The 27501-nt window shown below is 46.3% G+C and overlaps 1 protein-coding gene across 1 annotated transcript in view; it reads left to right on the top strand.

The window, feature by feature from the left end:
* The first annotated feature begins 336 nt into the window (after nt 1-336).
* The window catches only part of UVRAG (UV radiation resistance associated), a 94104-nt gene continuing 66939 nt past the window's right edge, over nt 337-27501 (top strand). The window contains exon 1 of the mRNA XM_073612879.1: nt 337-722. Within this exon, the coding sequence (XP_073468980.1) occupies nt 579-722 (144 nt within the window). The 5' untranslated portion in view covers nt 337-578. The remainder of the gene's footprint in view (nt 723-27501) is intronic.

Genomic DNA, 27501 nt, shown 5'->3' with positions numbered 1-27501 from the left:
GCAGCGGGCGGGGCTCGGTGTCTGTCAATCGTAAGCCCGCCCTTAGTGACCGTGTGAACTACGAGCCAATTAAACGGCAGGAGGCGGGGCCTATGTGTCGCGTTCGCGTACGCTGAGGTAAATAGAAAGTTTCAAGCCACGCCCCATTGCCCTTAATCGTGAGCTCTGAAAACCAATACAATTTCGGCGTCAGGCTCCAAAGGCAGAGTGACAACGACTCTAGCCAATCATAAGCAGAAGGGCAGCCCAGAAAAACACGCCAGTGGGCGGTGGCAAGGCTTTGCCATTTGCCTGCGTGTTGTGGACACGCCTCTCCGATGAATGAAGGCGGGGCTGAGCCATAGGATCCCAGCATTGAGTTTCTTTGGAGGCGAGGTGACAGCCAGGACCAGCTTGAGGCGGGGCTATCTGGGCTCCTGTGAGCGGGGGCGCGCTCCGAAGGTGCTGAGGAGTCCGGGGTGTGCGCGCGCCTGGTCTGAGCCCCGCGTCACGTGCGCGGGAGCGCAGCGGACCCGGAAGGAAGCGGAGTCCAGTCCGTGAGAGGAGAAGGAGGAGGAGGAAGAGCTGCTCTGTCCGCCATGAGTGTACCGGGCTCGGTGAGGGGCAGCGCCAGGGATGCTATGCCGGTGCTGGCTCCAGGGTCCATGCCCCCCGGGGTCGGGATGGTGGCCGGGCCTGCAGCTGTATCCCGATCTCTGCATGTAGAGCTCCACACACAGCAGGTGAGACCCCCCACCTCCCCCCACTGGGTACTGACTGTACAGGGCAGTGTGGGTAATGTGCCCCCCTATCTCTGGGCATTGTGGGTAATGTGCCCCCCTATCTCCTCACAGTGCCCTCCCATCTCTGTGAATTGTGGGTAAGGTGCGCCCCCCGTCTCTGGGCATTGTGGGTAACGTGCGCCCCCCCCCGTCTCTGGGCATTGTGGGTAACGTGCGCCCCCCGTCTCTGGGCATTGTGGGTAACGTGCGCCCCCCCCGTCTCTGGGCATTGTGGGTAACGTGCGCCCCCCCCGTCTCTGGGCATTGTGGGTAACGTGCGCCCCCCCGTCTCTGGGCATTGTGGGTAACGTGCGCCCCCCCGTCTCTGGGCATTGTGGGTAACGTGCGCCCCCCCGTCTCTGGGTATTGTGGGTAACGTGCGCCCCCCCGTCTCTGGGTATTGTGGGCAACGTGCCCCCCCCGGTCTCTGGGCATTGTGGGTAACGTGCCCCCCCCGGTCTCTGGGCATTGTGGGTAACGTTGCCCCCCGTCTCTGGGCATTGTGAGTAACGTTGCCCCCCGTCTCTGGGCATTGCGGGTAACGTTGCCCCCCGTCTCTGGGCATTGTGGGTAACGTGCGCCCCCCCCCGTCTCTGGGCATTGTGGGTAACGTGCGCCCCCCCCGTCTCTGGGCATTGTGGGTAACGTGCGCCCCCCCCCGTCTCTGGGCATTGTGGGTAACGTGCGCCCCCCCCGTCTCTGGGCATTGTGGGTAACGTGCCCCCCCCGGTCTCTGGGCATTGTGGGTAACGTTGCCCCCCGTCTCTGGGCATTGTGAGTAACGTTGCCCCCCGTCTCTGGGCATTGCGGGTAACGTTGCCCCCCGTCTCTGGGCATTGTGGGTAACGTGCGCCCCCCCCGTCTCTGGGCATTGTGGGTAACGTGCGCCCCCCCCGTCTCTGGGCATTGTGGGTAACGTGCGCCCCCCCCGTCTCTGGGCATTGTGGGTAACGTGCGCCCCCCCCGTCTCTGGGCATTGTGGGTAACGTGCGCCCCCCCGTCTCTGGGCATTGTGGGTAACGTGCGCCCCCCCCGTCTCTGGGCATTGTGGGTAACGTGCGCCCCCCCGTCTCTGGGCATTGTGGGTAACGTGCGCCCCCCCGTCTCTGGGCATTGTGGGTAACGTGCGCCCCCCCCGTCTCTGGGCATTGTGGGTAACGTGCCCCCCCCGTCTCTGGGCGTTGTGGGTAACGTGCCCCCCCCGTCTCTGGGCGTTGTGGGTAACGTGCCCCCCCCGTCTCTGGGCGTTGTGGGTAACGTGCCCCCCCCGTCTCTTGGCGTTGTGGGTAACGTGCCCCCCCCCGTCTCTTGGCGTTGTGGGTAACGTGCCCCCCCCCGTCTCTGGGCGTTGTGGGTAACGTGCGCCCCCCTGTCTCTGGGCGTTGTGGGTAACGTGCTCCCCCCGTCTCTGGGCGTTGTGGGTAACGTGCGCCCCTATCTTCAGTGTCCACCGTATCTGGGTATTGTGGGTAATGTGCCCCCCTGTCTGCACATAGTGCCCCCCCATCTCAGGGCAGTGTGTAACGTACCTCCGGGCATTGTGGGTAACGTGCCCCCATCTCCGGACATTGTGGGTAACATGCCTCTGGGCAGTGGGCCCCCTCCATCTCTGGGCATCGCAGGCAGTGTCCCGTCCCCCCCCCCCTGTCTCTGGGTGTTGCGGGTATGATGGGGTGATGTCCCCATTCCCAGTCATACAGTTTCCTCCTCTTATCACAAGCTCTCCTATGACAGTCATGTTAGATTTGAAGAGTTTTGCTGAGTCGGTGATTCTTCCTCTATGTTGTTGATTCCTCTTCATATCCTGATGACATAAGACCTTCCTGACCATTTCCCCTCCCGTAATACATGATCTCCTCTCCTTCCTCTCAGCTCTGTATATGTCTGTGTGTTGTATTGGGGGTTCTCCTTACATCTCCACACCGCACTCTGCTACCACCTCTGATCAATGCTGTGACTACACTGACATCAATAAGTGAGCAGGTGGTCACCATGAGGTCACCTGTGTGGAGGAATTCCCACAATATGCCGAGTTTCTGTACCCATCGGGAGTGTCCTGTGACCGCTCCGCAACAGAATACTTCTCTCTATCTCTCCAGAAGAATTACATTGTAGCAGAAGAAGCCTTCCATCAGGGTCTACTATGGACCATTCTCCTTGTATTACTGAAGGAAAGTCATCACTAGTAGTCATTGGAGGTGTAGGCAGGGCATGTATAGACTTTTACAAATATATATCTATATAGATATCTAGATATATATATACATTTTTTTTTTTTTCCCCCGGATTTAGTTTAAGTAAATTGAGTAAAATTTAGAAACCTTTGAAAAGTTTTTTTTATTTATTTTTTCCTTTTTTTATATTCACCCTCACTGATTGTCCTGGTATAACCCTCGTCACTGAAGGTAACAGAAGGTCAAGCTCTGAGAGGTCGGAGCGAAACGCTTTGGAAGGGGTGGCCAAAAATCAAAACTTTAGTATCCCTTTTAAGAAAAAAAAAATTACCAACAGGCAGTTTTTTTTTTTAACCCTTTCACTGTCAGAACCGTTTTTGCGTGTTTTTTTATGTTATTTATTTTTAAACGTTCTAAAACAACGATTTTAGACTTGAGGCATCCTATACCAAAGGGCCACAGGTAGGACACCTAGGACATGGACAATAAAGTAGTAATAGTTCCACGTTTTTATGTCAGACGATAGTCATACAAGGGTTTATCATGCACAAATTTTCAGTAAAAGAAAAAAATACAATAAAATTCATTGTAGGGCACAAAAACACTGTATATTACCCAATGTTTCTGATAAAATATAAAAGATGATGTTGCGTTGAGTCAATAGATACCCAACATGTCAAGCTTTAAAATTGCGGGCACCCGCAAAACAACAACAAACTTCAGTACCCCATATTTATTTTCCATTTTAAAGGCCTCTACAGCAGGGGTCTCAAGCTGGCAGTCCTCCAGCTGTTGCAGAACTACAAGTCCCATCATGCCTCTGCCTGTGGGAGTTATGCTTGTAACTGTCAGCCTTGCAATGCCTCATGGGAATTGTAGTTCTGCAACGGCTGGAGGGCTGCCCATTTTAGACCCCCTGCTCTACAATCATGTAGTGCAAGTGATGGTTTTTGAATGTAAGTGCCCCCGACAGGTATGTCTACATTGATAAGTGCATGTACATGGGGGAGGGGGTTCATCGTGTGCTTGGGTGTAACTTTATTTTTTGACACTTTTTTTTCTTTTAGTGAAGAAAAAGACTTTATATCGCATATAGTCTATGTTCCTGTAGTTAGAGCAGTTCCAAAGGCAAATCTTTTTTTGTTTTTTTTTTATCTTATTGCATCCTGTGCATTAAAGGAAAAAAAAAAACCCACCCCACTCTGTGTTCCTTTAAAAAAAAAAAAAAAAAAAAAACAAAAAAAACAAAAAAACAAAACACCACTTGCCTGGCTCCATGTCACTGCTCTAGAACTGTCTCCAGCACCGCTTGCCTCATTTTCTGCTTTCACAAGAGAAACGGAGGGCAGTGGAGCCATAGGCTTCTGCTGCTGTCAGTTAAACCCCTGTGAAGAGAGAGGGGGGGGCGGCAGCATGGCGCTGTGTGCATCTGTAGAAACACACATCCTGGCTCCGGACCGATGGGAGCGCGCATGCACGAATGCCTCTTTAGCCACCTGGCTTGCTACAGGAGCTACCCGAAGGAGGGAGGAGCTGACAGGGACTGTCAAGAGGAGAAACCTTTCTGTGCTATATCGTTGCGCAGGTAAATAGAGCAAAATAAGGCTTTTCGGCTGGATTCACAACATTGAGCATTGTATGTGGAATCCACTGCATCCAATTCACAATAGCAGGAGATTTTGACCATCTCTCTATGGAGACGGTTCACATACAGTGCCTTGCAAAAGTATTCACCCCCCCTTGGCTTTTTACCCATTTGTTTAATGTTTTTTTTTTTGTTTTTTTTAATCTGAATTATATGTGATGGATCAGAACACAATAGTCTTAAGTTGGTGAAGTAAAATTAGAAAAATATATACGTAAAACTATTTTTCAGAAATAAAAAACTGATAATTGGCATGTGTGTATGTATTCACCCCTTTGTTATGAAGCCCATAAAAAGCTCTTGTTCAACCAATTACCTTCAGAAGTCACATAATTAGTGAAATGATGTCCACCTGTGTGCAATCTAAGTGTCACATGATCTGTCATTATACATACATTTTTGAAAGGCCCCAGAGGCTGCAACATCTAAGCAAGAGGCACCACTGACCAAACACTGCCACGAAGACCAAGGAACTCTCCAAACAAGTAAGGGACAATGTTGTCAAGTACAAGTCAGGGTTAGGTTATAAAAAAATATCCAAATCTTTGATGATCCCTAGGAGCACCATCAAATCTATCATAACCAAATGGAAAGAACATGGCACAACAGCAAACCTGCCAAGAGACCTGTACCACTCTGTGTGTGATTTGAGGCTAGGACGGAGGTTCACCTTCCAGCAGGACAATGACCCCAAACACACTGCTAAACTAACACTTGAGTGGTTTAAGGGGAAACATGTAAATGTGTTGGAATGGCCTGGTCAAAGCCCAGACCTCAATCCAATAGAAAATCTGTGGTCAGACATAAAGATAGCTGTTCACAAGCGCAAACCATCCAACTTGAAGGAGCTGGAGCAGTTTTGCAAGGAGGAATGGGCAAAAATCCCAGTAGGTAAGATGTGGCAAGCTTATAGAGACTTATCAAAAGCGACTTGGAGCTGTGATGGCCGCAAAAGGTGGCTCTACAAAGTATTGACTTTAGGGGGGAGAATAGTTATGCACATTGACTTTTTTCTGTTATTTTGTCCTATTTGTTTGCTTCACAATAAAAAAAAAAAAAAAAAAAAAAAAAATTTCAAAGTTGTGGTCATGTGCTGTAAATTAAATGATGCAAATCCTCAATCCATGTGAGGCAACAAAACACGAAAAATGCAAAGGGGGTGAATACTTTTGCAAGGCACTGTATCTCCGGTGCGTTTTGCAGAAAAACGCTGTGCGTCTTTTGGTCCATTTCAGGTCGCAGGACCTGAAAATGGGGGACTCACCGGACCCCTGCTGTGAGCCGCATGCAGCTCATATGTGAACCGAGCCTTGGTATCATTTTATACCCTTTTATTCATACCCACCATGTAAACCTGCAGTTTTTTTTTATTAACTAAATGCTTCTATAATCGCCAACAATATTATCTTCCATAAGCCTCTTACTCAATGCTGTTTCTCTGGAATTCTGGTCTGGGAGTTGCACACAGGTCACATAACTGACCCACTTGCATCATCTACAATGCTGCAATATCTATTACCAGCGCCCAGTGCTGTCTCGGAAATTACTTCCAATCACTTTTGTAGGAGGAGAAGCTGCAGAGTAGCTTGCACCCCTAGACTTCTGAGCTGCCTGTGCCTATAGGTGCATGGAGTGTTCGCATGCCATGTTGTAATTTCAGGTGGGAGTGTATTCATTGAGAATGCAATCATTAAAATAAGAAAAATTTATTTTTTAACCACAATGTGCTAGTTTGAATCACACGATAACCTCCAGTGCTGCACCATCAGTGCTTGTGTGTTTCCATCGTCTCCCAATCTTCCTTCTGGGTTCGCGCTCGATGGCCACTTGAATGGCCAGTCTGCGATGACATCACGTCCTCACAGGAGTCTCATCACCTCGGCACTGAGTGAGTGTTGTAAATGGACTCTGAGCTGCGCATTCGTGGCTCAGTGTACAAAAAAAAAAAGCTTACAGAGGAGTCGTTAGGGCCCCCCCCCCCCAAAAAAAATAAACGTCGGCAGCTACAAATACTGTAGCTGCTGACTTTTACTATTAGGGCACTTACCTGTCCCCGGGGATCCAGCAGTATCCTCACCAAAGCCGGTTCTTGATTTGGCTCTCGGGTGCTGGCTAGGGGACCTGGCAGTCAAGCACGCAGCGAATTGTGACTGGGCTGGTTGCAGGGGGGGTGGGACTGGGGCTCGTGAGCCATAAGTGGGAGCAGGTACCTGTCAAAACCAGGTACCCGCCCCCCCCCCCTCCTTTAAAGGTGCCAGATGAGGCAGTAGAGGGGGGTGGGGGGCAGACGAGCAGAGCTTCCCCTTTTTTGGGTGGAGCTCCACTTTAATATTGCTTTAAATTTCTGCTTGCCTTATTGCTGTCTTCTGCCTGCCTGTAGCGATTAAGTATAAATCTGTTTTTTTTTTTTTGCATTTTACAATCGCTTCAACTTGCCATTACAGAGTTTTTTTTATTTTAGATTTGCAGCAATCATTATAGAGAGCTGTGCTGGGGAAGAATCGGTTCTTCTTGCAGGCCTCTTATCTGAATCTGTCTCTGTGATAACAATCGCTGTGCTTTGTGTTGGGTATCACAGCTGTGTGTTGTGATGCTGCAGACGGGTTCATCTGGTGGGACTGGCTGATGACATGATTCAGGCAATGACTGGTACTGTTTGTATGGTCAGTGTTTACTACAGGTAGTTCTGCTGCCTCATTCCCCGGCAGCGTGGGTGAAAGCCATGGACTACGACGTGCTTCTGTTGCTGTTACTAGATCTATCTGGGGCACCATGCTGCTGACTGTACATCTCTCTCTTGTACCCATTATCAGCGATGCTAGCATTACAAGCTACACAATGAATAATGGATAACTTCTCCCAGCTGCCTGTGCTCTGCTCTGCCAGCGCTCCGGCGTTTTTAATGTTTTATTGGGAATATTGAACTCAGAATACAATGATGTAATATCGGCCTCTTGCGTATAAAGACATAAAAAGTGCCTTTTGAACTTTTACAGTTTTCTAGATCCCTTGTCATCCGTCGTCCTGATGCTTACTGGTCATTCCTATGGCCTGTGTATATAGCCATTGCTTTCAGACGCTGGCTTGTACTTTAAGCATTATACAAGGACATGCATTTAAACGCAAAAAGCTGTATTAGACCTGCTTTGCGTGCAGTGCAGGTGCATCTCCAATATACATAATGTATTCCAAGAAATGCAACACATGCAGAGGGTCAAGTGCAGCCCTAAGACTATGTTTAGATATTAGTGTGGTTGGGGGGGGGGGGGGGGATTGCGGTTACCGTGTCTGTTAAAATCATGGTTGAGCTCAGTGGCGGTGCGTCCATTACGGGCGCCGCCCCCTCTCTCTCCAGACACCCCCCTATATGAGTAATGAATAGATTCATGCATAGCATGATGAATCTATCCACGTCCGCCGCCCCTTATTCAGGCATCTGGCCCCTATTGGACGCCTGAATTACAGCAGCGGAGGTGTATTTTTAAAGCACCTGATTAGAGCCATAGGCTCTAATAAGGCTTCAAAAAAAGGTGAACTGCGAGCGCAGGGGATTGCGCTCACAGTTCACTCAGGTGTTAGAACAGCGAATATTCGCTGTTCTAACACTTAACCGACTCTCCGCCAATCGGGAAGCGCGGGTTTGTTACCCGTCACCTGATTGGCTGAAACGACAGACGCTGTAATTGGACGCCTATCAAGAAGAGGGGAGGAGACGCATGGAGGACACAGCTCGCCGCCGTCACCCGCTGCCCCAGAAACCCCAAAACTCTGATTGAAAAATAGATGTATTTGTTATACAAGCATAGCACAAATATCCACATCCACTGCAACAAAAATGCCAACAAAAATGCAATTTTTGGTGAGATACTCCCAGTAGGAAATCGCATCTAAAGCTGGGTTCACACAACAGTCATACGACTGTAGATCCGACTTTGCCATGTGACTTGAAGTTCGACTTCGACCTCATGAATGGGATCTGACTTTGATCCTGACAATACCAGGCCCTTTGAGTCTGGTAAGAATCTATAGGGGAAACTTCATGCCAAATTTAAAAAAAAAAAAAAAAAAAAAAAAAAAAACGGCTTAGGGCTCCCCTTTCAAGACCATACCAGTCTGGTATGGATTTTAAGGGTAACCCCCCACGCCAAAAAAAACTGTGTGGGGTCCCCCCCCAAATCCATACCAGACCCTTATCCAAGCACGCAGCCTGGCAGGTCAGGAAAGGGGTGGGGACGAGCGAACCCCCCCCCCCCCTCCTGAACCTTACCAGGCCACATGCCTTCAACAAGGGGGAGTGGGTGCTTTGGGGCAGGGGGGGCCCTGCACCCCCCCACCCCCACCCCAAAGCACCTTGTCCCCATGTTGATTGGGACAAGGGCCTCTTTCCGTCAACTCTGGCCGGTGGTTGTCAGGGTCTGCAGGTGGGGGGCTTATCGGAATCCGAAAGCCCCCTCTAACAAGGGGGGCCCCCAGATCCCGGCCCCCCCACCCTATGTGAATGAGTATGGGGTACAATGGGATCCCCATACATTGTACCCCTACCCATTCGCCTAAAAAAAAAGTGTCAAATATAAAAACCCACACAGGTTTTTGAGAGAGTAATTTTATTAAAGCAGCTCCGACATCTCTTCTCCTTCCGATTTCTTCTCCCTCTGCCGGTTCTCTTCTCTCTGCTGTCTTCTCCCTCTGCCAGGTCTCCTTTCTCCCTCTGGTGTTCTCCCCACTGTAATACTGGGTCCGCCGTGTGCCATTACTTATATAGCCATGGGGCGTGGCCACCCGTCGACGACATCCAGAGGCCCGCCCCCTTGTGACGTCACCGCCCCATCATGCCCCCCCATCTGAAACCACTCCCATTAGATTCACTTATCACATGGACACAGACAAACACACAGGGATTTCTTCACAATAACAAAAGGTAGGAATCTGCAACAAAGTTTGATAAAATCCTTGTAATGTACATAGATCACCCAGAGGGGATTGTTTGTTTTTTTTTTTCTCAACAAAAGTGGAGTGGAGCTTGACGAAAGCGATCCATTCAAGTGGATGGGGAATCGACACAAATGCCCCACAACTGCATGCAGTGCAAAAATGGGGTTAGTGATTGTAAAGTCTAGTTTTATTTTTATTTTTTTCCCCTATAAAAATAACAAACCTGTTTTAGAGGTGCACAGAAATTTTGGCCGCCGAAAAATATCGGCCCGAGAATGGTATTTTTTTTTTTTTTCATTCGGCCGAAAGAAAAAAATTGTGCCAATAATGACACAGAAAAGGGGGCGGTCTGACCCGGGTGCTGCACATTGCAGGGATGTCATCCTGGCGCGCCCCAGTCCTCCCCTTCCTCCTCCTCTCCTTGTCACGTAGAGCGACAATCTCCCTGTGTCATGGGGCGCTGTAACAAAATCCCGCCTCCTGTGATAGGCGGCACACTGATCCCATGCCGGGAAATTGAATCGGTGTGACGTCTATCATAGAAGATGGGACTTTGTTACTGCGGCCGCCCGGCACGGCATTTCAAATCCAGCTCCGTGACACAGTGGGAGTTCGCCGCTCTGTGTGATCTGAGCACTGGTGAGGCTACATTGATCTCTTGTATCATGTCTGCAGCCTCTGACTATTTCGTGTATCATGTCTGCAGCCTCTGACTATTTCTTGTATCATGTCTGCAGCCTCTGACTATTTCTTGTATCATGTCTGCAGCCTCTGACTATTTCTTGTATCATGTCTGCAGCCTCTGACTATTTCGTGTATCATGTCTGCAGCCTCTGACTATTTCGTGTATCATGTCTGCTAGAGGTGCACCGAATTGAAATTTTGCTAATAAGTTTAAGAGATTGCAGACATGATACAAGAGATGGTTAGAGACTGCAGACTGCATTTTTCTTGAGCTTTTCTTGCACTAAATGTGCCAATAATGGCGAACAATAAATTTCATATTAATTTTAATTGATGATAATAATTAAAAAGTGGAATATAATACAATTATATATAAAAATATTTTTTTAAAACTGTCATTTTTGGTTTCAGTTTTCGGGAACCAAATTTATATTCGGTACACCTCCTAAACATCTTATACTTGCCCTGTTGCAATGGATTTGCACAAAGCAGCCCCAATCCTCCTCCTTTGGTCCCTCTTCGCTGCTCCTGGCTCCTCCCTCTTGTTCAGTGCCCCCACAGCTAGCAGCTTGCTATTGGGGCACCTGAGCCGAGTCACAGCTCCGAGTGTCCAGACACTGAGCCCCTCCCCCTCTCTCCCCTGATTGGCTAGCTGACTTTGACAACAGCGCCAGCCAAGGCGCCCCAGCTGTGTCTCAGCCAATCAGGAGGGAGAATCTCGGGCGGCTGAGACACTTGTGTACATCACTGGACAGAGAGGGACATCAGGTAAGTATTAGGGGGGCTGCTGCACACAGAATGCTTTTTATTTTGATGCATAGAATGCATTAAAATAAACTTTCTACCTTTGCAACTCCTTTTTAAAAGAGGTGGTGAAGAGGGCACCACTTCTGAAAGGGGATTGCTTTTCAGAGGAGGAGCAGGTTTAGACGCATGTCTAAATCTAGTCTGAGGCCGAGTTTACACTTGTAGTTGGGGCAGTAAAAATAGGCAGCTTGCCTGTTTACCACCCACTTAAGCTGAAAGGCATGCATGAGCTAACCACAATGCATTGCATCGTGGTGCAGCAAAAATTCCCCCCAAAGCGTTCAGAGGGCAGTACTTTTTACCAACTGCAACCCATTTTTTTTTTTTTTTTTTTCTTTTTTAAAGAATGGATTGGTGAAGGACTAGAACCCCTGGCAGATTCTACTGCTTTCCAGGGCTCCATTATAGAAATTTCCCCTCGCTTCCTCTTCTGGTGACAGTTTTACCAGAAATTGAGGGAGACTCAGAGCAACACAGATAGAAGTACAAATTCTTTTGTGAGGTCGGGTAGAGGCAGCCTAGAACCTCTGTCAGCTTCCTCCTATGTCTTTGGCTCTATTGAACATTTCCCCTCATGTCCTGTCTGCTAGAAAAGGTGTCCCCAAGACCGGAACTCAGGAGAAATCTCTCCAAAGGAGCCCAGGATAGCAGTAAAACCTAACAGGGGTTCTATGCTTTCTCCATCTCAAACTAGAAAAAAAAAAGTTTTGGTTATTGATGTCCTTTCATTTGTTTTTAAACGTCTGGATGTTCCGTTTTGTGACTGTATGAGGTTACATCATGCCTCTGTCTCCCGTTCAGTTATGCAATTTTATTTCACAAATAGCTTCTGTTGCTATGAGGTTTTCAGTGGTGGTTAGTTGGTTTGTTCCATTCAATTGACTTCTCTTACTTGGAGGGGAAGTGTGTGTGTGTGTGTGTGTGTGTATGTATGTATGTATGTGTGTGTATGTGTATATATATATATATATATATATATATATATATACACACACACAGTTGTGCTCAAAAGTTTACATACCCTGGCAGAATTTGATTTCTTGGCCATTTTTCAGAGAATATGAATGATAACACCAAAACTTTTCTTTCACTCATGGTTAGTGTTTAGCTGAAGCCATTTATTATCAATCAACTGTTTTTACTCTTTTTGGATAATAATGGCAACAGAAATTACCCAAATGATCCTGATCAAGTTTATATACCCCAGTTCTTAATACCATATATTGCTCCATTTAACATCAATGACAGCTTGAAGTCTTTTGTGGTATTTGTGGATGAGGCTCTTTATCTTCTCAGATGGTAAAGCTGCCCATTCCTCTTGGCAAAAAGCCTCAAGTTCCTGTAAATTCTCGGGCTGTCTTGCATGAACTGCACGTTCAGATTTCCCCAGAGTGGCTCAATGATATTGAGGTCAGGAGGTTGAGATGGCCACTCCAGAACCTTCACTTTATTCTGCTGTAGCCAATGACAGGTCTACTTGGCCTTGTGTTTTGGATCATTGTCATGTTGGAATGTCAAAGTACGTCCCATGTGCAGCTTCCTGGCTGATAACATACTGCTGTCATCTTGCCATCAATTTTGACCAAATTTCCTGTGCCTTTGTATCTTGCACATCCCCAAAACATCAGCGATCCACCTCTGTGCTTCACAGTAGGAAAGGTGTACCTTTCATCTTAGGCCTTGTTGACTCTCTCCAAATGTATTGTTTGTGGCCAAAAAGCTCAATTTTGGTCTCATCACTCCAAATGACTTTGTGCCAGAAGGTTTGAGGCTTGTCTCTGTACTGTTCGGCGTATTGTAAGCGGGATACTTTGTGGCATTTGCGTAGTAATGGCTTTCTCCTGGCGGCTCGACCATGTAGCCCATCTTTCTTCAAGTGCCTCCTTATTGTGAATCTTGAAACAGCCACATCACATGTTTTCAGAGAGTCCTGTATTTCACCTGAAATTATTTGTGTGTTTTTCTTTGCATCCCAAACAATTTTCATGGCAGTTGTGGCTGAAATTTTAGTTGGTCTACCTGACCGTGGTTTGGTTTCAACAGAACCCCTCATTTTCCACTTGTTAGAGTTTGAACACTGCTGATTGGCATTCTCACTTCCTTGGGTATCTTTTTATATCTTTCCTGTTTTATACAGTTCAACTATTTTTTCCCGCAGATCCTTTGACAATGCTTTTGCTTTCCCCATGACTCAGAATCCAGAAACGTCAGTGCAGCACTGGATGAAAGATGCAAGGGTTTGTCAGCAGTCCAGAAACTCATTGACCTTTTATACACACATACATTACAAGCAAACAGATCGCAGGTGAAGATGGTTACCTTTTATAATAGCCATTCAAACCCCTTTGTGTTAACTTGTGTGCATGTTATCAGGCCCAAATCACCAGGGTATGTAAACTTTTGATCAGGGTCATTTGGGTAGTTTCTGTTATTATGATTTAAAAAGAGTAAACACAGTTGATTGATAATAAATGGCTTCAGCCAAACACTAACCATGAGTGAAAGAGTTTTTGTGTTATCATTCATATTCTCTGAAAAATGCAAAGAAATCATAAATTCTGCCAGGGCATGTAAACTTTATGACCACAACTGTGTGTATGTGTCTATATCGCTATATCAAAAGTATTGGGACACCTTCCTTTACACGCACATGAAATTCAATGGCATCCCAGTCTTCGTCTGTAGGGTTCAATATTGAGTTGGCCCACCCTTTGTAGCTATATCAGCTTCATCTCTTCTGGAAAGGCTGTCCAAGGTTTAGGAGTGTGTCTATGGGAATGTTTGACTATTCTTCCAGAAGTGCATTTGTGAGGTCAGGTGCTGTTGGATGAGAAGACCTGGCTCGCAGTCTCTGCTCTAATTCATCCCAAAGGTGTTCTATTTGGTTGAAGTCAGGCCATTCAAGTTCCTCCACCCCAGACTCTCTCATTCACACTATATTGCCAAAAGTATTGGGCCACCCCTCTTAATCATTTGGTGGAGGGGGGATTATGGTGTGGGGTTGTTTTTCAGGGGTTGGGCTTGGCCCCTTAGTTCCAGTGAAGGGAACTCTTAAGGCGTCAGCATACCAAGACATTTTGGGCAATTTCATGCTCCCAACTTTGCAGGAACAGTTTGGGGATGGCCCCTTCCTGTTCCAACATGACTGAGCACCAGTGCACAAAGCAAGGTCCATAAAGACATGGATGAGCGAGTTTGGGGAGGAGGAACTTGACTGACCCGCACAAAGTCCTGACCTCAACCCGATAGAACACCTTTGGGATGAGCTAGAGCGGAGACTGCGAGCCAGGCCTTCTCGTCCAACTGATAACAGTGCCTGACCTCGCGAATGCTCTTCTGGAAGAATGGTCAATCATTCCCATAGACACACTCCTAAACCTTGTGGACAGCCTTCCCAGAAGAGTTGAAGCTGTTATAGCTGCAAAGGGTGGGCCAACTCAATATTGAACCCTACGGACTAAGACTGGGATGCCATTAAAGTTCATGTGTGTGTGTGTAAAGGCAGGTGTCCTAATACTTTTGACAAAATAGTGTATCTTGCGTGTGTGGTGCACTTTCAGAATGCACACCATACCCACAGGATATAAAAGAAGCGCACTTCCCTGGTTTGAGGTCAAGGGCTACATCAGAGAGCTCTGAGGGCCGCAGGTTGAGCACCCCCCCTGCTCTAGAGTATCTGCTTTCAGAAAATATAATGTTTTGGGGGGTTTATGCAATCTACAGGGCTGAAATGATTTGAAACGTGCAAAAAAACCCCACAAAACGGCTCTGGCAATGGCAATGAAGGGTCAATGTGCTGTTAGAGGGAAGATTAGGGGTTTGTTATAGATGGTTATGCTTAGGGTCACAGGTTAGTTTAATGTTGGAAAGGAAAGGGCTGAACATTCCAATGAAGATTTGATATGCCTATGTAGGGGGCAAATTTACAGGTATAATTTAATGCCGTTCCCTTCTTTCTTCCTCTGTCCCTCCATACATGCTAAAGTGTGCATTTTCAGCTTGAAAATTTACTTAAAGTGTAAGTCCTCCCTAAAACTAAAATCCCTGCATCTACAGACATCCACAATCTAACACTAACCTATCTAGCCCTGTAAAGAAAAAAAAAAAATCAGTGAACATACTGGCGGTGGAAGCTCTGCAGAGGACACGACCAACAGCTGTGAAATGAATGAGATGTGACGCCACCCATAGACTTACTATGGGGCTTCCGTTGTCGAACGTGTCCTCTACACCCGCCTACACAGCGAAGCTGGGGCTGACAGCTCACCTAGGGATGGGGTCGGAGCGGCTTCAAAAAAAGGGATGTATACCAATTTCTTCTTTACAGGGCTAGATAGGTTAGTGTTAGATTGTAGATGCAGGGATTTTAGTGTTGGGGTGGACTTCTACTTTAAAGTGGTTGTAAAGCCACTTGTCATGTCTCTACAATCCACTCTATTAGATAATAACATGTGCCCCGCTGTATGTCCTTTATTTAAAAAAAAAAAAAAGTCTATTTCTACCTTTTTATATCAGAGCGTCTCAGGGCGCTCATGTGACTCCTCGGCTCTCTCCTCTGCCAGTCTGACAGCTGTAATGGGAGGGGCTGAGTACTCCCGCTGATGTCAGGAGGAGAGGAAGAGAGCCGAGGAGTCACGTGAGCGCTGGGAAACGCTCTGATATAAGGTAGAAATAGGCTTTTTTCTTAAACCACTTGCCGACCAGCCGCTGCCATTGTACTGCGGCAGGTCAGCTCGTTCCCGCGAATTGCCGTTGTATGTCGGCTTGGGAACTCTAGTTTGTGGGCGCGCAGGGAGCCAATCAGCGGGTGGGGCGGAGGACTCTATGTCCACCGGCTAACTGCGATCGTTCCCTGCAGTGACAGAACGGAGATCTATCTGTGTAAACAAGGCAAATTTCCTCCATTCTGACAGGGGAGATCATACAGATCCTGTTTTTCTGCTATGCAGGAAGAAGGATCTGTGTGTTTCCCCAGGCAGCCCATTCCCCCCCCCAATACAGTTAGAACACACCTGCAGGGTGTGCGGGACAATCACATTGTCTGATTTTTGAAAGAATTTATTTGCAAATTATGGTGGAAAATAAGTATTTGGTCAATATCAAAAGTTCATCTCAATACTTTGTTATATATCCTTTATTGGCAATGACAGAGGTCAAACATTTTCTGTAAGTCTTCACAAGGTTGTCACACACTGTTGCTGGTATGTTGGCCCATTTCTCCATGCAGATCTCCTCTAGAACAGTGATGTTTTGGGGCTGTGGCTGGGCAACACGGACTTTCAACTCCCTCCAAAGGTTTTCTACGGGGTTGAGATCTGGAGACTGGCTAGGCCGCTCCAGGACCTTGAAATGCTTCTTACGAAGCCACTCCTTCGTTGCCCGGGTGGTGTGTTTGGGATCATTGTCATGCTGAAAGACCCAGCCACGTTTCATCTTCAATGCCCTTGCTGATGGGAGGAGGTTTGCACTCAAAATCTCACGATACATGGCCCCATTCATTCTTTCATGTACATGGATCAGTCGTCCTGTTCCCTTTGCAGAGAAACAGCCCCAAAGCATGATGTTGCCACCCCCATGCTTCACAGTAGGTATGGCCTTCTTTGGTTGCAACTCAGCATTCTCTGTCCTCCAAACACGACGAGTTGTGTTTCTACTAAACAGTTCTACTTTAGTTTCATCTGACCATATGACATTCTCCCAATCCTCTTCTGGATCATCCAAATGCTCTCTAGCAAACCTCAGACAGGCCTGGACATGTACTGGCTTAAGCAGGGGGACACGTCTGGCACTGCAGGATCTGAGTCCCTGGCGGCGTAGTGTGTTACTGATGGTAGCCTTTGTTACGTTGGTCCCAGCTCTCTGCAGGTCATTCACTAGGTCCCCCCTTGTGGTTCTGGGATTTTTGCTCACCGTTCTTGTGATCATTTTGACCCCACGGGGGGAGATCTTGCGTGGAGCCCCAGATCGAGGGAGATTATCAGTGGTCTTGTATGTCTTCCATTTTCTAATTATTGCTCTCACAGTTGATTTCTTCACACCAAGCTGCTTGCCTATTGCAGATTCAGTCTTCCCAGCCTGGTGCAGGTCTACAATTTTGTTTCTGGTGTCCTTTGTCAGCTCTTTGGTCTTCACCATAGTGGAGTTTACAGTGTGACTGTTTGAGGTTGTGGACAGGTGTCTTTTATACTGATAACAAGTTCAAACAGGTGCCAAAAATACAGGTAATGAGTGGAGGACAGAGGAGCCTCTTAAAGAAGAAGATACAGGTCTGTGAGAGCCAGAAATCTTGTTTGTTTGTAGGTGACCAAATACTTATTTTCCACCATAATTTGCAAATAAATTCTTTCAAAAATCAGACAATGTGATTGTCTGGATTTGTTTCCACATCCACATTTCTCTCATAGTTGAGGTATACCTATGATGACAATTACAGGCCTCTCTCATCTTTTTAAGTGGGTGAACTTGCACAATTGGTGGCTCTCTCCCCTTTGTCTCTCCCCTTTTTTTTTTTTTTTTTTTTTGTTTATAGCGCAAAAAATAAAAACCGCAGAGGTGATCAAATACCACCAAAAAGGCTTTTTTTTTTTTTTTTTTTTTTTGTGGGGGGAAAAAAAAAGGGCGTCAATTTTGTTTTGGGCACAGCGTCACAGTTTATCAGTTAAAGTGACTCAGTGCCGTATTGCAAAAAATGGCCTTGTCATTAAGGGGGAAAATCTTCTAGTCCTTGAGTGGTTAATAAAGGACATACAGTGGGGCACATGTTATCTAACGGAGTGGATTGCAGGGACAAATACACTATTTTACTAGCAGGAGGGGAGGATCGTGGAGTGGATGGAGCTGACAGGCAGGGAGGAGTGGGGGGGGGGGTCGGGGGAGAGAGGAGAGCTTCGGTTGAAGGAGGCACGTAAACTGACCAGTGTCAGGGCTCACCAGCCATGATAAACCGTGGTCAGATTACAGGGGGAGGGCACAACCAGGCAGGATCAAATGGGTATTTCAGGTGATGCAGGGGGCCTGTATATTTCCTGTCATACTCCGCTCCATCTAGTGGCCATAATGTGCCCCTGGACGTATACTGCCTTAAATGTAAGTATTGCTAGGTGCACCATCCAGCTGCAGCAGTTGTCAGCCTCTCATAGAGCTTGACCCTTAGTGTCGGTTCACACTGAGGCAACACGACTTGCAGCGCGACTGCCTCAGGTGACCTGGACACGACAGGGGCGGCGACTTGCAAAACGACTTCTGTATAGAAGTCAATGCAAGTCGCCCCCAAAGTCGTACAGGAACCTTTTTCTAAGTCGGAGCAACTTGCGTTGCTCCGATTAGAACGGTTCCATTGTACAGAAAGGGACGCTACTTGTCAGGCAGCTAGGTCACCTGACAAGTTGTCCCAGTGTGAACCGGCACTTGGGGTTCATTCACACCGGTGATTAGAGCCGTTGCGATTAGTAGCGACAGGAATCGGACATTCCTGCTGTGGCTAGGCCCATTCACTACAATGGCCAGTTGCCGGCGGCTTCAGCTACTTTACAGCTCTCTGCACAACCAGAGATTACCTGCGGTGATTGCTGCTAGATGCACACAGTGTGTCTAGGAGTGATCACCACCGGTAATTGCTGGATGCGCAGAGAGTGGCGAATGACTGCGGCCACCAGCAACCTGTCATAGTGAAAGGGGCTGGTGGCCGCTGAAAGTCACAGAAGAAACTGCCGCTACAATTTCACATCGGCCTTAATGGCAGGTGTGAGTGTAGCCTATGTTTTTTTTTTTTTTTTTTTATATATATAAATACACCTTTAAGTGTTTGGAAGTAAGTTGAAGTTAGCGCGGAAGGGTTATATGTCAGGATTAGGGATAAGTTGTAGGTCTGGGTGGTCATGTTTTTGCCCCTGGTGTGTTTCAGTGCAGAAAGCTCGGTGTTGAGAGGACTGTCATGGCTTCATGCTACAGAAAACAAACTTGCTACTGCATTTATAAAGGTAATTAGCTTTGTTGGAAACCTATATCCTCTTCTCAGTCTAAAGGGATTTCTTTACATTGTTGTGAATTTTGAAACCCATTACTGGTGTTTCCTTACCTCTAATAGTCCTGTGTCTCGGACCATTGTTTGTGTGTGGAAAGTAATAGTCAGCTTGCAGCATGTGCCAATTTTCTAACATGTTCTTCTTGCTCAGAGTCGGTCTATTAACTCTGCCACGCCTAAGCCTATTTCTGACAAGTTAAAATCAGTATTTTTTGCTAGGAAATTACTTAGAACCCCAAACATTAAATATTATAAATTTTAGCAGAGACCCTAGAGAATAAAATGGTGATCGTTGCAGAATTTTATGTCACACTGTATTTGCGCAGCTGTCTTTCAAACGCATTTTTTTTTTTTTTGTGCAAAAAGGACACTTTAATGAATTAAAAAAAAAAAAAAAAAACTAAACAGTAAAGTTAGCCCAATTTTTTTTATTTTTTGTATAATGTGAAAGATAATGTTACGCCGAGTAAATAGATGCCCAACATGTCATGCTTTGAAATTGTGCACACACGTTGAATGGTGACAAACTACAGTACCTAAAAAAATCTCCATAGGCCACGCTTTAAAAAAATGTAACGGTTATCAGGTTAGAGGGGGTCTTTTGCTATAATTATTGCTCTCACTCTGACAATTGTGGCGATACCTCACATGTGTGATTTGAACACCGTTTACATTTGCAGGTGCAATTTACGTTTGCGTATTCTTTGCGTGCGCATGCAGGGATGGGGGACTTTACTTTTTTTTTTTTTTTCTTATTCCTTTATTTTTTACCCTTTACAAAATAAAAATCTGATCACTTTTACTGCTGTCACAAGAAATGTAAACATCCCTTGTGACAGTAATAGGTGGTGACGGGTACTAAAAGACCCCCAATCCCTCCTTTGCACTTCAAAGTATTGAGATCACCAAAATTGGCGATTCTGTTTAGTGTCATTCATTTTAAAGTGGTGCCATTGGCAGCTGAGTAATACAGAAGTGACGTTGCTTCTGGGATTTTACTACGAAGACCGGATCAGAGCCAAATCCAGCTTTGTTCGGGTCTCAGCTTAGCCGGCGGATGCGCCGGTTGGTGGCTCTGGTCTCCCGGTGGGATGGGAGACCCTGAAAGAGCAGCGGGAGGGGGGAGGGAGTTCCCCCCTTTCAGCCGCATCGGTTGTTATCCCTAAAGCTGGATTCACACCTAGGTAGTTTTAGTGCTTTTTGCATTTTGCAGATTTGGACTACAGTCCATTCTCCATTGTTTCCTATGGAACACTTTCTGTAGTACAAATCTGCAAAATGCAAAAAGCACCAAAAATGCCTAGGTGTGAATCCAGCCTAAAGAGCAAACCGCCTGCTCTAAAAAATGGGTACAGCTGCAGGCATCATCATGGTATAACCCCTTCAAGCCATGAATGCAAATTTTGCGTACGGTCGGCGTGAAGGGGTTAAACAGCAGATTGTGGTCTCATTGCCGTAGTTCTTCTCTTGTGTTCCTTTGTGCTTTAGTTTATATTTTTAGTACAAGGGTTCTTCTTCAAAAAATTTACACTTTTTTTTTTTTTAACTCAAATATAAGTGTGTAAACTTTTTTTTTTTTTTTTTGAAGACCCCTCGTATAGTCTGGTTTGCTTTCTGAGTGCTACCAGTAACGCCGGGATTGGATGTACAGGGGCTAGATGCTCCTTGTGTGCAAGGGGCTTACAGTGCCTTGAAAAGTATTCATACCCCTTGAAATTTTCCACATTTCGTCATGTTACACCCAAAAATGTAAATGTATTTTATTGGGATTTTATGTGATAGACCAACACAAAGTGGCACATAATTGGGAAGTGGAAGGAAAATGATAAATGGTTTTATTTATTTTTTTTTGTTATAAATAAATATGTGAAAAGTGTGGGGTACATTTGTATTCAGTCCCCCTGAGTCAATACTTTGTAGAACCCCCTTTCTCTGCAATTACAACTGCAAGTCTTTTTGGAGATGTCTCTACCAGCTTTGCACATCTAGAGTGACATTTTTGCCCATTCTTCTTTGCAAAATATCTCAAGCTCTGTCAGATTGGATGGAGAGCGTCTGAACAGCAATTTTCAAGTACTGCCACAGATTCTCAATTTGATTTAGGTCTGGACTTTGACTGGGCCATTACAAAACATGAATATGCTTTGATGTAAACCATTCCATTGTAGCTCTGGCTGTATGTTTGGGGTCGTTGTCCTGCTGGAAGGTGAACCTCCACCCCAGTCTCAAGTCTTTTGCTTGAATATAAAGCTTATGTGCCAGCGCATATATATACAACCGCGCCACAACTATTTATCTACAAATCAATACTGTGTGTGTGGGTTATAATGTGATAAATAGTACACTGGAGAGAAGCTCCGTGATTAACAGCGCTTGCTACTGTGTATACAACAAATGAGTATTAAAGTGACAATGTGCAAACACAATAAAAAAAGAAATATAAAATCAAAAAAACATTATTTACTGTGGCAAAATTGAAGAAATATATAAGATATAGTCCATGCAATAGGTGATATAAAATCTGTAATCCTATGTAGACAATTCTCCCAGGTATGCATATAGCCTGCAATATTCAAAGATGTACCAAAGTTTGCTTCTCAAAGGATACACAAATGGCAAACAATACTGAATACAGATCCCTACTCACCAGACGTCATTGAGTCTCTCTACCTCACGACAAGAGAAGTCAAATTGGGCTTGTATGGTCTCTGTGGACCGGATATAAAACACAGACCAGATCTCCCGGCCAGGCAGTTCAGGATAACATGGATAGGGTCTCTCAATTGGCAGGATGGACCAAAATGAAGAAGAAAACCCTTTATAGCGTAAAAAAGTTTTTATTCAAAAGCCTTTAAGTAGAGTGGCATCCATGGAAACTACTTGCTGAGTCCTCGTTGGAACGCACGCTGACCCCTAGACCAATTTTATTGCTTCCCGCTACATGTGGCTATCGGGCAAGGGATTTTTTTATGTTTCCATGGATGTCACTTTGCTTGAAGGCTTTTAAATAAAAAATTTTAACTTTTTATTTTTTACGCTGTGAAGAGTTTTTTTTTTTTTTTTTCTTTTTTCTGGTCCACCCTGCCAATTGAGAGACCCTATCTGTGGTATCCCGAACTGCCGGACTGGGAGATCTGGTTGTGCTTTATATCCGGTCACGGAGACCATACAAGCCCGAGTTGACTTCTCTTGTCATAAGGCAAACAAAGTCAATGATGTCTGGTGAGTAGGAATCTGTATTCAGTATTGTTTGCCATTCTGTGTATCCTTTTGGGAAGCAAAATTCGGTACATCTTTGGATTTTGCAGACTTAAACAGGTTTTCTTCTAAGATTGCCCTGTATTTGGGTCCATCCATTTTCCCACCAGCTCCCCTGTCCCTGCTGAAGAAAAGCATCCCCACAACATGATGCTGCCACCACCACGGTGGGGATGGTGTGTTCAGGGTTCCAATCGCAGCAGGAGCGGGTCTCCGGCGCCACGCGCGCACCCCCAGACCCCGGAAGAAGCGAGCAACGTACAGGTACATTGTTTCGTGCGGGCTGTGCTGCCCTTCTGCAGTTTATGTGCGGTGGGCGGTCCTTAAACAGTTAAACATTTGATATGTTCTCTATTGTGAATAAAATATGGGATTATATGATTTGCAAATCCTTGCATTCTGTTTTTATGTAGGTTTGGGGAAAAAAAGTTGGGACAACTTTTTGGAATTGGGGGGTTGTAACACTCCGGAATTGGAATTGGGGGCTGTAACAAAAAATATGTCCTTGAGTCTTGTTCACTACTTGAAGCAGAGTGGGCTCCGGAATTCGGAGCCAGATTACGTCCTTAGTATCTCCTTGCTGAAAATCTGGTTAGTCTACGCCTTGTTGCTTCCTTTAAGAGGGGAACGTTTAACAATCCTAGACTTTGTTCAGTATCACATCACATGAAACTAACGCAGATCACATGCTCCCGATTAACTTCAAGTATGTGATGCATCTGTGTGTGAAACTTCCGGGGAGGGCTAGTCCGATAACGCAGGGCATGTGATCATTGCTTGCTTTAGGATGTGTTCTGCATACCTGAGTTCATTCCTGGCATGTGTTTTTAGGGATATACTGCTTTTCTGATTACACATACCGAAAATAAGGGATAGATTAGTAAAGCTGAAGTTTAATGTGTGTATATTTTGCCATAACAGGTTTCCCCCTTTCCTCCCATAGTCACCCCCATGTTATCACTGGGTCTGTGTGCTTCTCTATGCAATGCAGGCAAAGGATGGCAGGTGAGAGGTATTGTAGTGTGTTTTACATGGCTTCCTGGAAACATCACAGCGCCCTGCCTCAGTGCTCTTGGGAGAGAGTTAAAGGGGACCTTTACTTAACAGTGAAAATACTGCTAATCTGGGGTAGATTTACCAGAATTGCAGAGTGAAAAAATCTGGTGCAGCTGTGCATGGTAGCTAATCTGCTTCTGACTTCAGCTTGTTCAATTATCCACTTCCGGACCGCCCACCGCCTATATACTGCGGCAGGGCGGCGCGAACCGACGTATCTGTACGTCGATCCGTGCATGAGATACAGTGGTCGGATACAAGGCGGATCCCCGTTCTGACAGAGGACAACACTGAGATCTGCTGTTCCTGATCACTAGGATCTCTGTGTTGTCCCAGTAAGCCCATCCCCCACACAGAACACACCCAGGTCTTGGGAATCTGTTAGGCCCCATTCACACCTGAGCGTTTTGTAGCTTGAAGCCTGAAGCTACAAAACGCTGGAGGGGGAAAAAAATCTATTATTCTCTATGGAGATGGTTCAAACCATGAAATCAGGCCGAGACAGAAGTACAGTTAAATCACACTTGTTTAATAATAAAAGAACAAACTTAGTCAAAACATAGCCAAAGTTCAGTAACCGGAACGGATAGTCAGCCAAGCCAGAAGTCAGGGATCAATGTAGTGGAACAGCAAGCAGGATCTGGAGCCAGAAGGGATGTCGGCAAAGCCAGTCTTGAACAGGATCGCATTAGTTTCTGTGATGTTGACCAAGGCAAAGGCAGAGCTCGACTGGACGGCTTAAGTAGGGAGGACTGACGAGCAGGATATCCTCAACAGGTGAGTAACTGTGGAGAGATAATAGCTGGCAATTAGCTGACAGCTGAGCAGCCAGCTCAGAGAAGGAAGGGCTGAGCCCAGCCCTGACACATTTCCGCTGCAAAATGCCTGAAGCTCAACCAAGTTCTGGAACTTTTTTTTTTTTTTTTTTTGGCAGATTTGAGTGGTTTTTATCCTTTTTACATTGGTGACCTTTTGACCTGTACAAAATCGCGCAACTTTCTGCCTTAAAACTCTGTCAGGTGTGAACGGGGCCTTAAAGAAGGTATAGTTATCTGATTCTCCACTTGATCGCCCCCTAGTGTTAACCCCTTCCCTGCCAGTGTCATTTTATACAGTGATCAGTGCACTTTTTTTTTTTTTAAGCACTGATCAATGTAATAATGTCACTGGTCCCCAAAAAGTGTCACTTGGGGTCAGATTTGTCCGCCGCAATGTTGCAGTCCTGCTAAAATTCGCAGATCGCCGCCATTAGGACCCTTTCACACTGGGGCAGTTTGCAGGCGCTATTGCGCTAATAATAGCGCCTGCAAACCGACCCGAAAGTCTGCTGCTTTGTCTCCAGTGTGAAAGCCCCGAGGGCCTTTCACACTGGAGCGGTGCGCTAGCAGGACGGGAAAAGTCCTAACAGCATCTTCGGAGCGGTGAAGGAGCGGAGTATATACCGCTCCTTCACCGCTCCTGCCCATTGAAATACTAACAATAGCGACGCTTTACCGCCGCCCCAGTGTGAAAGGGCCCTTACCAGTAAAAACAATTTTAAAAAAAGTCAATAAATCCACTATTTTGTAGACACCATAACTTTTGTGCAAACCAATCAATATACGCATATTGCGTAATTTTTTTTTTTTTTTTAAATGTCGCAGAATACATTTTCGCCTAAACTGATGAATACATATTGTTTTTCATATACTGTATATATTTTTAGATATGTATTAGGGCCCTTTCACACGGGCGGTTTGCAGGCGCTATTTCGCTAATAATAGCGCCTGCATATTATAATAGCGACCCGAAAGTGCCGCTGCTTTGTCTCCAATGTGAAAGCCCCGAGGGCTTTCACACTGGAGCGGTGCGCTGGCAGGATGGTAAAAAAATGTCCTGCTAGCAGCATCTTTGGAGCGGTGAAGGAGCGGAGTGTATACTGCTCCTGCCCATTGAAATCAATGGGACAACGCGGCTATACCGCCGGCAAAGCGCCTCTGCAGAGGCGATTTGCGGTGGTTTTTAACCTTTTCTCGGCCGCTAGCAGGGGGTCAAAACCGCCCCGCTAGCGGCTGAATATCAACGGTAAAGCGCCGCTTACAATAGCGGTGCTTTACCACTGACGCTGCCCCCACCCCAGTGTGAAAGGGCCCTAATAGCAGAAAGTAAAAAAAAATTTTTTTTTTCAAATTGTCGGTCTTTTTTTTTTGTTTACAGTGCAAAAAATAAAAACTGCAGCGTTTATCAAATACCACCAAAAGAAAGTTCTATTTGGGGGGGGGGGGACATCAATTTTATTTGGATCCAATGTCGCACAACCGTGCAATTGTCATTTAAAGCGACGCAGTGCCATATTGCTAAAAATTGCCTGGTCATTAAGGGGATAAATCCTTCCAGGGCTGAAGTGGTTAAACTGGTTGTAAACTCTTACACCACTATAATAAGACTTACCTGTAGGTACTGTGACTATCTCCTAGACTTGCACTGTTTAGAAGATATTTAGTGTCTCTGCAGCCGATGACCTCATTGGCGGATACGCTCTAAGGCTACATTCACACCTGAGCGTTTTGTTTTCAGGCAGAAAGTGGCGCGTTTTTTGCCGCGATTTTGTACAGATCAAAAGGCCACCAATGTAAAAAGCAGAACAACGCCAGTTATCTGCTCAAAAAGAAGCTCATGTACTTTTTTGAGCTTCAGGCGTTTTTTCTTCAGGCTACAAAACGCTCAGGTGTGAACAGGGGCCATTTAAATGAATGGGATTTTGCTTGTTAGGTGTTTTTTTTGGCCGTTTTACGAGCTGAAAACGCTCAGGTGTGAATGCAGCCCGTAGGTCCTGCATGTGTTTTTTTTATTTTTCATTTTTTTTTTTTGTTTTTTTTTTAATTCTTCAGCGGTTTACAGCCGCATTAAGCTTTTGCCAATAAAACTGGAAGCTGATTGGTTTCTATGCACAGCTGCACCAGATTTTTCACTCTCCCAGTTTAAGTAAATTAACCCCCATTGCTTACTACATCAGCCAGGCTCCTGTCAATATTGGAAAAGGGGGGGGGGCGGTCTTTTAGACTGGTGCTTGGGTCACAAGACGAGCTCATGAAAATTCTTGAATTTTAACAGGAGAAGCAGCTTGTATTACATACACACAGAATCATCGAAAAGTGACAGCAGAAAAAAGCAACAGAGCGGTCCATCGACCTTCCATTCACTCTTATAGAGCGGCGGATGTCAGCGGTGACATGTCTGCTGACACCCGCTGCTATCCAATCCATGAAATCCTGATGGATGGGTGACCCTGTTTTCCATCCGTCTGGAGAATGGGATCGGACAAGCGGTCCGTTTTCATCCAGTCTCCCCATAGAGGACAGCAGGGCTCTGACAGGTCCGTCTCAGCACAGTGAGCGAATATGGGCCTGTCATCTACTTGTTCAGAACAGATCGATCCCCCCCACTGAGCAAAGCGGAGTCCGTATGCTTTAAGATAAAAAGCCTTGTGTGTAGCAGCACCCCCTAATACTTGAGCCCCCTCTCTGTCCCGCTATGTCAACGAGTCCCTCAGCCGTCCATGACTCTCCCCCCCCTGATTGGCTGAGACACAGCAGCGGCGCCATCGGCTCTCGCGGCTGTCAATCAAAGTCAGTAAGCCAATCGGGTGAGAGAGGGGATAGGGCGGAACGGCAGCTCTGTGTCTGAATGGACACACGAAGCTGCAGCTCGGCTCCGGTGACCCCACAGCAAGCTGCTTGTTGTGGGGGGCACTCGACAGGAGGGAGGGGCCAGGAGCAGCAAAGAGGGACCCGAGAAGAGGATCCGGGCTGCTCTGTGCAACACCAACTGCATAGAGCAGGTAAGTGCCGGTTCACACAAGGGCAACCCGACTTACAGCGCGACTTTAGAAGGCGGCTTCAGCGCGACTTTGCGCAACTTACAACACGACTTAAAGTTGCCTCCGGGACAGGCGACTTTGGCCGTGGCCAATCAGAGTAATCAGTTCTGTGGAAGGGAGGGGTGTTGCCTGGCTAAACGTGGGAAGTACTTGAGTAAATTATTTTCTTTTTCCTGTAAAATCGCTTCAATATAGATGGAGATCTGACTTGGAGGCGACTTCCGTTAAAATCTATGGGTACACGTCGCCTTGAAGTAGTACAGGAACCTTTTCTGAAGTTGAAGCAACTTCAGTAGTGTACA

Source organism: Aquarana catesbeiana, linkage group LG02 (assembly GCF_042186555.1).
Source record: "Aquarana catesbeiana isolate 2022-GZ linkage group LG02, ASM4218655v1, whole genome shotgun sequence".
Classification (NCBI taxonomy): domain Eukaryota; kingdom Metazoa; phylum Chordata; class Amphibia; order Anura; family Ranidae; genus Aquarana; species Aquarana catesbeiana.
Note: the sequence above shows the minus strand (reverse complement) of the source record. Positions and strands in the feature narration are given on the sequence as shown.